Here is a 13,036-nt window from a genome sequence, read left to right on the forward strand (position 1 = left end):
CTCTCAGAGGATCCCCGAGAAGCTGATAAATGTTGGGGTTGTTCATTGGCTGTGAGGTTGTTGGCTAAAGTCAGAGTTGTGCAGTTTATGTTAATAAACCAGGTTACTGGTTTAGTTGGTTTGGTTCGTCTCAACCACTTGCTTTCTTTTGGCTTCTCTCCCTCCTCCTCCGTGTCACTGTGGCACATCATGCTTTCTGGTGGGAGGCCTGTCAGTATAGGGATCTGGGAAGGCGATGACACCTGAGTCCTAGGAGAAGGACACTGAGAAGGGCAGGTCTGGGTTGAAATCCTGCCTCAGCCACTTACTAGCTACATGGCCTTAGGAAAAGCACTGTAACCATTCTGGGTCTTGTTATCCTGCCTCAGACGGTACATCCAGTGCCATATAGGGTGGTTGATGATGCTGAAATTAGGCGATGCACGTAAGGCAGTAACACAATACATGCTAGTTATCTTCCTAAGGAAAGCAGAATGGTTAAAGTTGGGGGACAAACCTTTGCTTCCAGACTGACTACCAGTGTTTGGGGATTTATTGGTCCCTGGCCTGAGGCGGTCACTGAACAAAGGTACTAGGGGAGGGATCTTGGGTGTGAGCTATCTATTATGGTTAATATATGGCAAGAAGGACAGAAGTGGAAGGTGATGTCAGCTTTCTCCTTAGATGCATTCAGGCAAATTGTACAGGGACTTTTATTTTTGTGGTCAAGGGCTAGGAAGTTGAAGAGGGATCTGGAGCAGGTGGCTGTGTGTCTCTCAGGTCCTTGGTGGCCTTCAACACCTGCTGGCTTCTGAGTCGTCTGTGTCTGTCCAGGGTGATTATGAGAAACTGAGATCCCTGTGTGCAGCTGACTCTAAGCAGGTCCTCACTCAGTCCCACTCCTTAGGCCTTTAAGACAGAGTATAGGGTCTCTTCCTGGGGGCCCTCTTGGGGAGGCGGGTGGGGAGGCGCTGCTGGTGAGGTCAAGCTGGAGAGGGTGAGGGAGGCATACAAGATGCCGTCATCCTGGGGGAGAATGGAAAGGGGAGGGTGTTAGGCAGCAGAGGCGAAGCTGTCCCTTCTCAGAGCCGCAGTCCCACAGCTGATGCCCTGCTGAAACCACAGTCCCCCTGTTCTTCCACCCCACCTTCTCCAAACTTCCCTTTAATTCTTTCAGGCCCTAATCTGAGCTGCTTACCTTGGTGTCCAGCTTGGGGCCTGTATGTTGTCCTAGAAAAAATCAAGATGTGCCAGGGTTAGGTGGCCTGGCAGCAAGGGTAGAGAAGTGGGCAGGGGGCTCCAGTAGTGAGGTCATCTTTAGGTCAGGAACAGGGTCTGGGGGAGGGTGGGTGAGGCGGGGGAGAGAGGAGGATGCTGAGGGCACGTGTGTAGGGAGGGGGTGTGTGGGGGGAAGGACGGCCCAGGTGGACAGCGGGGATGATGGCGGCAGGACCTACCTTTCTTTATTCCCTGGGTTCTCGTATTTCTCCTCCGGGTTTTGGAAGGATCCCCTGTGTGGGAACAGGAGGGGGGCGATGTGTCAGAGGCTGGGCAGAAAAGAGTTACCACCTGCATCAGGCTGGTTCTCTTGGTGGGGGTTCTGTGACCTGCCTGGACACACTCGGAAGATGAAGGCAGAGGATTGAGGCTTTCAGAAGGAGGCCGCCTGGACGGGGCTGAGGGGTCATTTGCGGTGTAGCCCTGTCCCTGAGTGCTGACTGAGGTGGATTGTTCTGGAGAAGTGGCTTTACTGCAGGGGCACAGGGAGGAGAAGCAGGAGGGGGAGCTTCTGTTCGCTCTGCCGCAGCACCTCAGTTAAAACTGGAGCCTGAGAACCAGGAAGCTAATCTCAGGTCCCCTGGGCGGTGCTCAGGCCTTGGTCCCTAGAGGAGATGCCATCGCCATGGGGAGGGGTCCGAGGAGGGCAGCTGTCAAGAGTCAGGAGGGAGAGAAAAGAGGGAGGGGCTGAGAGAAGGAAAAGCCTGGAAGTGGAAGGAAAGATGGAGAAAGGGAAGAGGTGGGCCATGAGGAGGGTAAGAGCTCAGGAAAGGAAGAGGAGCTGGGGCCCGAGGAGAGGGAGCCAGGCTAGAAGCCAGGAGGGAAGTTGCTCTGAGAAAAGACAGAGGGCGGAGCAGCTGGAAGTCCTGCGTCACAGGGGAAAAGGACAGATTGGATGAGGGGCATGAAAGAGGACAGAATGTGGAGGTGGTAGGTGTGTTCAGGAAGGACGAGGTGGAGAGAAACCAGGATGAACAGAGGAAAAGGCTGAGAACTGGGGGTGAAGGAGGAAAGAGGCAGCCAGAGAAAGACAAAGGGAGATGTTCTGGGAAAGAATCAGAGAAAGTGCTGGTCCACTGTTCTCGATTTTTTAAAGAGCTGGAGCCTCCGGAAGTGAAGAGCCTGGCCTGTTAGGGGACTTGGGAGGGTGTGGATGGAGAGTCCAGGAGGGGAGGGGCTGTGAAAGGCTCCCCAGTGCTGTTCCCAGAAGGAAACTTCCTGCTTCACAAAACAGCACCCCCCTCCCCCCTTGGAGGAGAAGCGCTCACCTGGCTGGGGTTCTGGCTTTAGTCTGCAGACCTGTAGGGGGACCAACAGTGTGTCAATGTGTCATCCATGGAGGCCTGTCTCCTGCCTACCTTCTCTGCCCCGTCCCACTGTGAGCTCATCCTTGGAGAGACCAGAGCAGCGAAGCAGCTCGGCTGAAACCCACCTGAGAAGGGCCTGGGACTCTGAGCCTGCACCCAGCAGGCACCCTGAGGCTGCCCACTCCTGTCCTGCCTTGTCCTCAACACACATCAGGAGAGCAGCTCTTCCCTGCACCCTGCACCCCTTCACCTTCTGAACACACTGGACTTGCCCACTTCCCCCAACTCCAGTGACCTCTGCTCCACTCAGCCACACCATGGGCCTTTTTTTTTTTTTAATCACTCGGGCTGAGACCTCTGACCTAGTAAATGCTAGTATCATTTTTATGCTACTACAGTCTTTCCTTCCAGCTCTCTTTTGTCATCATCCCTCTGTACCTGTGCTTAACCTCACTAACTCTTGTCTCTTGATGATCCACTTTCTTTCAGGTTATCCAGGCTCCCTGCTGAGTCCTCTCCTCTCCATCTCTGCCCCCTCACTCGCTCCTTGACCTCCTGTGTTCCCCTGTCCTTCTGCCACACTTGCTGACACATCTTCAATCCTGGATGTGTCCTAAGGCAGGGAATGCTATTTGCTTATCCCAATATCCATTTGCTTCTTCTTATTCAGTTACAGAACCTTGATTTTATTTGGAGTGGCAGCATGCCCCACTACAGGTAGATGTGGGACGTATGTGGGACCTAAATCTCGCCAATATGATATAAAGGGAAGTTGTGGGTAGGACTTCACAGATGCTCTTTAAAAGGAGAACAGACAGCTGGGAAATTGTCTTTTTGTCCTTTCCTCCTTTATCCCTGATTGGATTCAGAAATAATGGCTGGAGTCCTAGCAGCCATCTTGAACCATGAGGTAACCTTTAGAATAGAAGCCAGGATCCAGGACAGTGAGCAGAAAGGTAGAAGCCTGAGTGCTTATAGGTGGTAGCTTCTGCTCTCTGGCTCCACATCCTTTTATATGAGGGGAAGAAAGTAAACTCTGTGTTATTTAACTTACTGTTCCTTCTGGACTTTGGTGCTTGCAGCTGAACACAACTTCTAACCAGTAATTCCTAAATGTTTCTAAACCTGCATGCTTGAATACTGCTGGGGGGAAACATAATCATGTGCAATGATTCTTGTACAGATTTATGGCTCCTCATCTGAGTTGGTCCTCAAATACCATCTTGCATTTCTTTAGTGACTATGTCACATTTTCTCTTTGTCTCTGACCTTCATCCTCACTCCCAGGACACAACCACTGTGGTTTTTGCTCTGCAGAATTAAAAAACAATTTGTATGTAATTGACTTTATAAATATTTTTATTCATGACTTCTTCATACTTAGGCTGGTCATCTTCAATCCATGGTTGTAAAATAGTTTCACATGCTTTCTACTAGTACTAGGGTTATTTTTATCCTCATTTATATCTTCAGTTTTGGTGCAAATTATGAGATAGGGAGATAACATTATTCTTTCTCAGCTGCTACTCCATTGTTCCAGGACCATGTATTGAACTATTTATCCTTCCCCCTAGATTAGAAATGCTTCCTTTTAACCTACTAAATTCCATCATATATTTGGATCTGTTTTCATCCTGCTTGTATTTGATTTTTCACTTTTATTCCATCTGTTTATCTATCATATGCCAGAATTACATCATTTTAATTATTGTAACTTATTAATTATAAGTCCTCATGCTCATATAGTGCTTATTCTGCACCAGGATCTATTCTAAATGCCTTTTGTTTGTCATGACAACCCCAGGGAAGTACTATTTTTATTCCCATTTTACCTATGAGTAAGTTGGAGCTCAGAGCAGTAGTATCATAGTGCCAGAGTTTACCCAGCCAGGGTGTGAAGCAGGTGTGTGAATCCGGCTGCAGGCATGCTGGATTCTATGCTTTTCAACCTATGAGCTTTAATATTTCACAGGGCTCATCTCGCATTGCAAATTTTTAAAAAATTATTTCAAATCAGTTTTGGTGGGTGTTGTGGCATAAATAATTAATGCCTCTAGCCCTGTTGTCTCTTTCATCTGTGAATGCATACATCCAAATTTCTGATGGGTATCTCTACTCACATGCCACACAAATATAAACTATTCCAAACTCAGGAATCATCCTTCTCTCCCAATCATGGTCCTTGACCTCCTAGGCCCCCTATTTTACTTGGGTTCACCATGGCCTCACGCACCCAAGTTGGAAACATGGGACTAAGCCCTGCTCCCTCATCCTTCTATCAATCCAATCACCAAGTCCTACTGGTTTCCCCTCTTAAACTTTTCCAGGATCTGGCCCTCTCCCTCCATCCACGCTGCCATGGCATTAGAGTGACCCCAGGCTGGCCCACCTCCGGCCCCTCTACCGCGCAGACTGTGTATCTGCAAGGCCAAGCTGAGGTTGCCACTTTGCTGCTTCACTTTGCCTCTGGGATCAGAGGCTCTGGGGTGTGATTTCCAAGGTCATCTTCTCTCATCACCTGCCTCCTCCACAGCCCTGAGCTACTTAGAGTTCCCAGAATGGTTTCCTTCCCCCACAAGTACAGTGACCTCTACAGCACCCTCACCACTTGCCTGGCTAATTCTTTCTTATTTTTTGAGACTTTTTGCAGGAGTCACTTCCTCTGGGAAGTCCTCCTTGATTACCCCTCCTTCCTCCCAACCTAGCTCTTCATAAGTGGGTCAGTTAGCCCTTGAGGCAACTGTCCTCCCCATATCCTCCTATCCCCCAGTTCCTTGAAAGCAGGGCCTGTGCTTTATTTACTTTTGCATCTCCATTTACAAGCCAGGCCCTGGGAAATAGGTGTCCAACCAGTGCTTGCTGAGCAGAGCCAACTTCCTGTTCTTTCTGCTCTCACCTTCCTTCTCCCAGGGCAGAGCGTCCCTCCCATGAACCAAAAGCGAGGACTGAGAAATGGTTAAGTCAAGCATCCAGAACTGGAAAGTGATCAGGTTTATGAAGAGGGATTGGGCTGGAGCGGTGGTTCCCGAACTCGATGACACACAAATACCACCTGAGCAGATCATTAAAAATGAAGATTCCCAAGCCCAGACCTCAGGCCCATCAGGGATCTGCATTTTGTTTGTTTTTTCTTTTGTTTGTTTGTTTTGTTTTCATTTTTATGGTCTTATGTGGGATCTGCATTTTTAATGGGCACCTGGATCATTCTGATGCAGGAGGGTTCTGAGAAACACCTAGTTGGGAATGCTGGGGAGAGGTTGGAGGTCCCAGACCACTTACCTTTGCTTCTCTTCCACCTGAGGTACACGATCAATCCCAAAATCGCGATTTTGAGCATAGCGCTGGCCAATGACAACCCAACTGTAGTTTCCATACTTAGGGACCACAACTCTGAACTCTTTTTGCCATCTGGGACCCTGATGCTAGGCGTAGTGGGGCCCAGGGTGGTTGGCTTAGCAGCTGGGAAGACATAAGAAATATGCAAATTCATCACTAAAGGGCTGGAGGTATCTGAGTGAAGCTGTCACATCTTGTTCCCTAGTTTGGGGAATGTGGAGGTGTGGGGAGCAAGTCTCTGAAGCTCTCACAGGGAGGGGAGTAACAAGGGCAGATGCTGGAAGCTCTGAATCCTCATCCCTCTGTTTAAATCCTGACCCTACCACTGACCAGTGCTGTGATCTCAGAACCTTATTTGATCACCCACCCATAGGTGAACTAAATCACAGGATTAAAAAAATGGTTTTTTTTTGTGGTAAAAAACACATAACATGAAAGTTACTATTTTAATCATATTTAACTCTACAGTTCTGTGGCATTAAGTACATTCACACTGTTGTACAACTCTCACCACCATCCATCTCCCGAATTTTTCACCTTTCTAAACTGAGACTCTGTCCCATTTAAATACTAACTCCCCATCCCCTTTCCCCCAGCCTGGCATCCACCAATCTGCTTTCTGACTCTATGAATATGACTGTTCCAAGTACCTCCTATAAGTCGAATCAAACAGTATTTGTCTGCACCTAATGTATATTGGAATGCGTTTCTAAGGTTAACTTATTAAGTCCTACAAACAGATTGCAACTCTTTTAATAGACCATTAAAAGATTACTTAATACCCAGCCAAAAGGAAAAAAACCCAAATTCCAATAAAGTCTTCGGGTTAGTGTGGACCGAATTCACTGTCCACTCTTATTAGAAATTAATAATAAAAGTGTAAATACTGTCCCTCAACTAAGATTTTATAATTTAAAAATTACTTAATCAAAGAAAAATTACTTAATTATACTAACATGTCATATAAAATAAAAGTGATAGGAACGCATGTTAAAAACCCTACAAAACTAAAGCTACATTCAAAGTTGAATTCACAGTATTGAAAACTTTCATTATTTTAAATGTGAAGATTTTTTTTTTTTTTTTGTGGTACGCGGGCCTCTCACTGTTGTGGCCTCTCCTGTTGTGGAGCACAGGCTCCGGACGCGCAGGCTCAGCGGCCATGGCTCATGGGCCCAGCCGCTCCGCGGTATGTGGGATCTTCCCGGACCAGGACACGAACCCGCATCCCCTGCATCGGCAGGCGGACTCTCAACCACTGCGCCACCAGGGAAGCCCTGAAGATATTTTTTAAATGAGTGAAAGATTCAGTATCCAAAACAGAGAGGAGTTTCTAAGGAAACTCATAGTTTTCATAGAAAGTAATGAAAACCTAGATAGGATATATTTTTAAGGAAACAGAACAGTAGAAGGACTCAAAAATTCAGGACGTGGTTATTTAGGGAAAAACAAATAAGAAAACAGACAAGACTCTTGCAAGCCTAATAGTGACAAAGAGTCTGTTGAAATCATGAGTGCATGTGTGCTCAATTATAGGTTGAGAAATCTAAAAACCTTTGTGAAGTGGATGATTTTCTGAGACAAAGAAAAATTTTAAAGAATTAATTTAAGAAATAGTAAACTTTAATGGATAGACAAAGAAGAAATTGAGAAGAGTATTAAAGAACTACCTTTCATAGAGATTTCAAGCTCAGAAGGTTTAATGGATAAATTCTTGTGAAAATTTAAGGAGTAGATAATTCCCAGACAGAAGGTTCCAGAACATAGAAATATGGAAAATAATGCAATTCTAATTCATTTTGTAAAACAGTAACATAAACCCTATGCTAGGGACTTCCCTGGTGGCGTAGTGGTTAAAAATCCTCCTGCCAATGCAGGGGACATGGGTTCAATCCCTGGTCCAGGAAGAACCCACATGTCACGGAGCAACTAAGCCCCTGCGCCACAACTACTGAGCCCACACACCGCAACTACTGAAGCCTGTGCGCTTCCAGCCCGCACTCCACAACAAGAGAAGCCACCATAATGACTAGCCCGCTCACCGCAACTAGAGAAAGCCTGCGTGCAGCAACGAAGACCCAACACAGCCAAAAAACAAAAAACCTTATGCTAATCTCCAATCATAATCTGGATTGCTTCCACACCCACCTTCAGGGATATTAGGGGTTGCCATTCCTGACCCTTTTTCCAGTGTAAATCACCTTCCTTCTGGGTGTCCCCACTGGTGGCTTAGTGTTTAACCACTCTGATCTCCTGAGCCAGTTACATTCATCTATCTGTTTCCAGCATCCCAAATTTTGGTTTTGTCCTCCTAGCTCACAATTTTTTTGTCCTTGTTGGTTTTTGTCTTTAAAATTCCCTTTGCTGTCATTTTAGTAGATTTTGGGAGGGAGTGGAGGTAAACATGTGCATACAACCCAGCATCTTGGCCAGAATTTATGCCTTACTTTTACAATGAAAAGTATAAAAAGTAAACATTCAAAAGATAATGTTGTACATTAATAATAAAAATAAAGAATGGAGAGGAAATTAGGGAATTAGAAAAGGAAGAAGAGGGATCTAAGGAGACCAAAAATCTGTCAGAAAAGGTCATTTAAGGTAGCGTTCCCCAACCTATTTGGCACCAGGGACTGATTTTGTGGAAGACAATTTTTCCTCGGAAGCGGGGAGGGATGGTCCAGTTGGTAATGCGAGCGACGGGGAGCGATGGGGGAGGCAGATGACGCTTCGCCCGCTCGACCGCTGCTCACTTCGGGCTGTGCAGCCCGGTTCCTAACAGGCTGCAGACCCCTGATTTAAGGGAATATGGAGGAGGTGCAGGAAATATTAATCCAAGGCTGTCTTGCTTAATTCAGATTGTGAGTCACTATCTGTTTGCTCTTAAAAGAGCATAGTGGTCAAGAAGGGGCAGTGGTTTTCCAAGAGGAGAGACACGGAGAGTGTCTTTCCGGCCAAGAGCAGTAATCCATCATGGACAGTGTTTAGAACTGCCAGCACAAGTGATTATAAAGAGCAAACTGTCTTAGTCAATTATTAGTTTTCTAAAAAATTACAGACGACAACACCCTTATTGTCATTTCCTGTCAGAGAGAACCCCCTCCCCGCTGCTCTGGAGACAGATACACTGAGGTGCAAGTTCCGATGCCCCACTGAGTGACAGACGGAGATCTGTTACTGCAACGTGTCCATTATTAGGTTAAAAAGAGGTCAAGACACCAAGATGATGAGGTCAGTAGGTGAGGCTGAGCAGCTCATGGTTAAGAGAAGAGGCTCTGGGGTTAAACTGGGGTCAAACCCCACCTGCACCAGGAGTGACTTCGGGCAGGTGTTTGCTGTGCAAGCCTCGGTCTCCCTTCCTGTAACAGGAGGATGGCAGAAGGGCCGAGTGTTACCGGGGTCGTGGGGAAGGTTAGCTGGGGTTCAGCTGGGGTGACGCTGCCAAGGTGTCCAGCCGGGACGCAGGACACAGTCAGCGGGAGCTGCCGTTACCGTTGCTGCTGCCTCGTCATGACCAGGACAGAGGAGCAAGATCAGGGTGGACAACGGGGACAGTGTGACTAGAACCACACAGGGAGAGGTGGAGGGGAGGCAAGGAGGTAAAGAGGATGGAAGCGGGGAAGAGGAGATGGGAAAGAGATGGGATGGGGGTGGGAGCGTTGAGGGCCACGTTCTGGGGAGCAGAGCAGCAGAAGGAAGGGGGAGATGGGAAACAGGTGATGGGGACACGGCACGCCTCGGGCCACCATTGGTGGCCACCACACACCTACTGTGTGTGTGGGCTGAGCTCATGGCCGTGGGGAGACAGACATGGGGTAGCCGAGCCTCCACACATGGACACATGACAAAGGGGAGGCGGCCACATCCCAAAGATGTCAAGTCACCTGGAGGACATGGGGTGAGGGCAGGGGAGGGTGCAGCCCCAGCTTGGAGCAAGAAAGGAGAAGAGCTGGGAGCCCAGAGGGCGGAGGCCTGAGGATGAGGGAGGGCGCTGGATCTGGAGGGCAGAGAGGAGGATGGGCAAGGGAGGCAGCCCAGGGCTGGGGAAGATTAAGGTGAAAAGGGGTTGAGAGAGGCCTGGGGAGGAGTAGAGGGGGCAGGGAGAGGAGTTTGAGAGAAGAGAGGAAGAGGGGGCCTGGGCCAGGCCTGGGAGACAAGACCCCAGTGGCCTCCAAGAGCCTCAGGCAGGACAGCTGGACTCACTGGGGGTGATGGTGAGTGTGGTTCCCTTGATGGACTGCCACATCTGCTTGCCTTGTCTCAGTGTGCGCACCTCCACCCGGCAGAAGTATGTAGACTCATCCTCCCTCCGCAGTTTCGAGATCTGGAGGGAGCCGTTCTTCCCATCCTGTTTCCAGTTCAGGAGGAGCCGGTCCTTGAAATCCTTATGGATGAACAGCGGGGTCGTGTTGTAGATGAACTCCCCATGGAAGTGTTTCCATCTCCAGGATAGTCTCACGTTGGGAACCTTGTCTAATTCCCAGGAGTAATAGAAGGAGAAGGGGATGTGGATGGAGCCATCCTTGGAGGCTGAGAGTTTCTTTGGTTGGTTTATCTCAAAGTCAGTGTTTGGATTGGGTTCTGCCAAGTGACCTAGAGGAGAGAGGGAGAGGGAGAGACTTTGAAGGTGACCCCAGACCGTCAGCCACCCTCACCTACAGGGGGATGTGTGACAGGTGGTAGGACTGGCCCTCTGGCCTGGGTGAGCCCCTCTCCAGGCTTGGGGCGGGGAGGAGGGTGCGGGGTTGGGGGGACCCGGCACTGTGGGACCAGCTCTTTGTTTGTTGGGGGTGGGAGGCCTGGCCGGCTACCCCAGGGGACACTTCTACAGACACCCAGCCATAGCCCCTCCCCCGAGCGGGTGGTCCCTGCGGCCCTGGGCAGACAGGACAGTCCCGGCCTCTCACCTGCCTGCAGAGATGCCAGGGGCAGCAGCAGGGGCAACAGCAGGGGCAGACCCATGGCCTTGCCCTCCTCCCGGGATGAGAAGACAAGCAGAGCCTTCAAGGCCAGAGGGGAGGCCTGTGGAGGGGCCGCCTGTGGGGAGTCTCAGCACCAGGAGAGCGAGGACCAGGCTCCTTCAGAGGACTGAGGAGGGTAGGGGCCTTCCCCAAACCCGCCCACCCCTGCCGTGACTGGCAGTTCCTTTATCAATCTGGCTTCTTTTCCTATATTGCAAAAGGGCCTCTCTGTGGTCACTGCAAAGGGAACCATGACCTAGGGCTCCCTGCCCTCCTCTGCACACTGAGGGGCTGGTCCTGACCTGGGCCAGCTGGGGCCTCTCCTCTCTCCCTCAGCTCCCTGCCTCTGCCACCCACTTGGCATCTCCTTAGGAGTCAGTCTCTGTGTCTCTCTGTGTGTCTCTCTCTCCTTTTCTCTGCTTCTCTGAGTGTCTCTCTCCTCCCGGGGAAAGGGGCGACAGCAGGACCAGTTCAGGCTCCTTCAGGGAGAGGTCCACGGCCCTGAGTCCCTGCCCAGCTACAGCCCCTTAGAGGGAAGGAGGAGGAGGGAGCTGCTGGTGCTCAAGCCTCAGCCCCCAGCCAAGGCACCAGGGGCACCCAGCATGCTGGTGGTCTCTCTCTGCAGGTAGGGGACACTGCAGTGTCCGCGTCAGTCTCCAGGCAGAACCAAGGCCCACCAGGCCCCTCCCGCCCTGCTCTGCTCCCTGCAGTCTCTCACCCTCCCTGAGGTGAGGAGGTGAGGGTGGGCGCAGGTTCCCACCTACCCAGAGGGTGGGCCTTCTGGAGGCCACGCCTCCACCCAGGGATGCAGGACTGCATCTGCAGGGCCCTCTGTCCCCACACTCTACAAGGAGGACACCGGGGCTCAGACACGCCCTGCCCCACGCCCAGGACTCTGAGGTGGCGGGTCCAGGACTTCAACTCCAGTGTTTCTGAGCCCACAGAGCCTTCTGCTCCTCTGGATGCTTCCTCCTGGCTGCGCCACAGAATCTCTGGGCCTCACCCTGTGAGTGCAGAGCTCTGGGGGCTGAGCCCGGAGGCTGTATTTAATAACGCTTCTCAGGGGGTTCCATTAGCACCTGTGCGACCCAGGCTCATCAGGAGCCTTCCCTGGACAGAGAGGATGAAGGTCAGAGCAGTCATGATCCATCCTGGTGACAGTCCCTGGGACCCTCTCTGATGGAGGCCCTGCCCGCCTGTGACTGGTGGTGGGCGGGGTGAGAGACTGGGGGCTGGGAACTTTGGTGGCCCCCCAGGGCTGGCTGGGATGGAGGCTCTGCTCACCCGCTCTCCAGGATGGCATTGGCATTGGTTCACAGAATGGACCATGGGGGTGGGAGGACATGATTTGAACTTCCTTTTTCCTTTTCTCAGTTTTTTTCCCAATCCTAATAGAGTTTTTGCACAGTTCTCTCATGGCCAGCCAGGTAGTCCTGGCTTTCTCTATGTGCCTGCACTTATAGGCCGCAGAGGACAGATTCTGCCCTTTCTTGGAACCCTCTTGTCTGAGTCAAGCCCTAAACCTGCGTTTTCTCATTTTCAGCTTTACAACATTCTGTGGTGATGTATCCTTATGTCCATTTTACCCAGGAAGAAACTGAGGCCCAGAGCCTTAATGTCATGGAGAGTCCCAAACTCCCCCATTCCTGTTGGGGGAAGGGAGGATGAACTCCTGTCACCAATTCAGCCCAAACGTCTTCCACAGTCCGCAGGGAGGTGACCTCACTTACTCTGGTTCCCTCCAGGTCTGGATTTGGACCGCACTCAGGTCTGTCTGCCTCGTGAGCTTGGCGCTTACCCAAGATTGCCCCTCCCCCACCAACCACCCCCATTAACCTCCCTCACTTCCCCTTCCTTCCACAGCCCATCCTGGGGGGTCATTCACTGTGCTTCATTCAGCTGGCCACTTCTCAGGGTCTGGGGAAACAAAGGCAGGAGGGATGTGAGTGTGGCCCCTGAGGTGAGGCAGGACACACGAGGCAAAGAAAAGAGCACAGGGAAGGGGGAGGGACGAAGGGCAACGTCTTGGTCTCTGCTCTTTCCCATGGGCTGTCCATGGGCCTCTGCTGACATCAGCACTCTGTTTACTTCCTCTTGTTTTCCAGACAGGGAGGGGCCTAGAGAAGGCTTCTCCTGCCCTGGTGGGTGCAAGCGTGCAGTGAGCCCTCCAGGAACTAG

At 50.6% G+C, this 13,036-nt stretch overlaps 2 protein-coding genes across 4 annotated transcripts in view; one reads left to right on the plus strand and one right to left on the minus strand.

Annotated features, from left to right (window-relative positions):
• MBLAC1 (metallo-beta-lactamase domain containing 1) overlaps positions 1 to 13,036 on the plus strand; it is an 81,790-nt gene that overhangs the window by 9,268 nt on the left and 59,486 nt on the right. The window lies entirely within an intron of this gene.
• Positions 547 to 10,933, minus strand: LOC309816795 (paired immunoglobulin-like type 2 receptor alpha). Of its 2 annotated transcripts, none has more exons than XM_082644565.1 (7): positions 10,805 to 10,933; positions 10,101 to 10,490; positions 5,844 to 6,023; positions 2,526 to 2,556; positions 1,441 to 1,490; positions 1,178 to 1,209; positions 547 to 1,005 (listed from the first exon to the last, which is right to left on the minus strand). In XM_082644565.1, the coding sequence occupies exons 1-7, from the start codon at positions 10,857 to 10,859 to the stop codon at positions 883 to 885; spliced, it is 861 nt and encodes a 286-aa protein (XP_082500691.1). In that variant the 5' UTR covers positions 10,860 to 10,933; the 3' UTR covers positions 547 to 882. The 2 variants fall into 2 exon arrangements, with proteins under 2 accessions (XP_082500691.1, XP_082500690.1); XM_082644564.1 differs by having other exon boundaries at positions 870 to 1,005; positions 1,437 to 1,490.

This window comes from Mesoplodon mirus (genome assembly GCF_964341445.2).
Source record: "Mesoplodon mirus genome assembly, chromosome: 15".
In the NCBI taxonomy this organism is placed as follows: domain Eukaryota; kingdom Metazoa; phylum Chordata; class Mammalia; order Artiodactyla; family Ziphiidae; genus Mesoplodon; species Mesoplodon mirus.

What these genes read in the sequence shown, in the direction of transcription:
- LOC309816795 (XM_082644565.1), bottom strand. Translation starts at nt 10,859, where the DNA reads ATGGGTCTGCCCCTGCTGTTGCCCCTGCTGCTGCCCCTGGCATCTCTG. An exon ending in CGAGAACCCAGGGAATAAAG is followed by an intron (nt 1,210 to 1,440) that starts AAAGGTAGGTCC and finishes GATTTTTTCTAG; the next exon opens with GACAACATACAGGCCCCAAG. An exon ending in GCCCCAAGCTGGACACCAAG is followed by an intron (nt 1,006 to 1,177) that starts GTAAGCAGCTCA and finishes ATTCTCCCCCAG; the next exon opens with GATGACGGCATCTTGTATGC.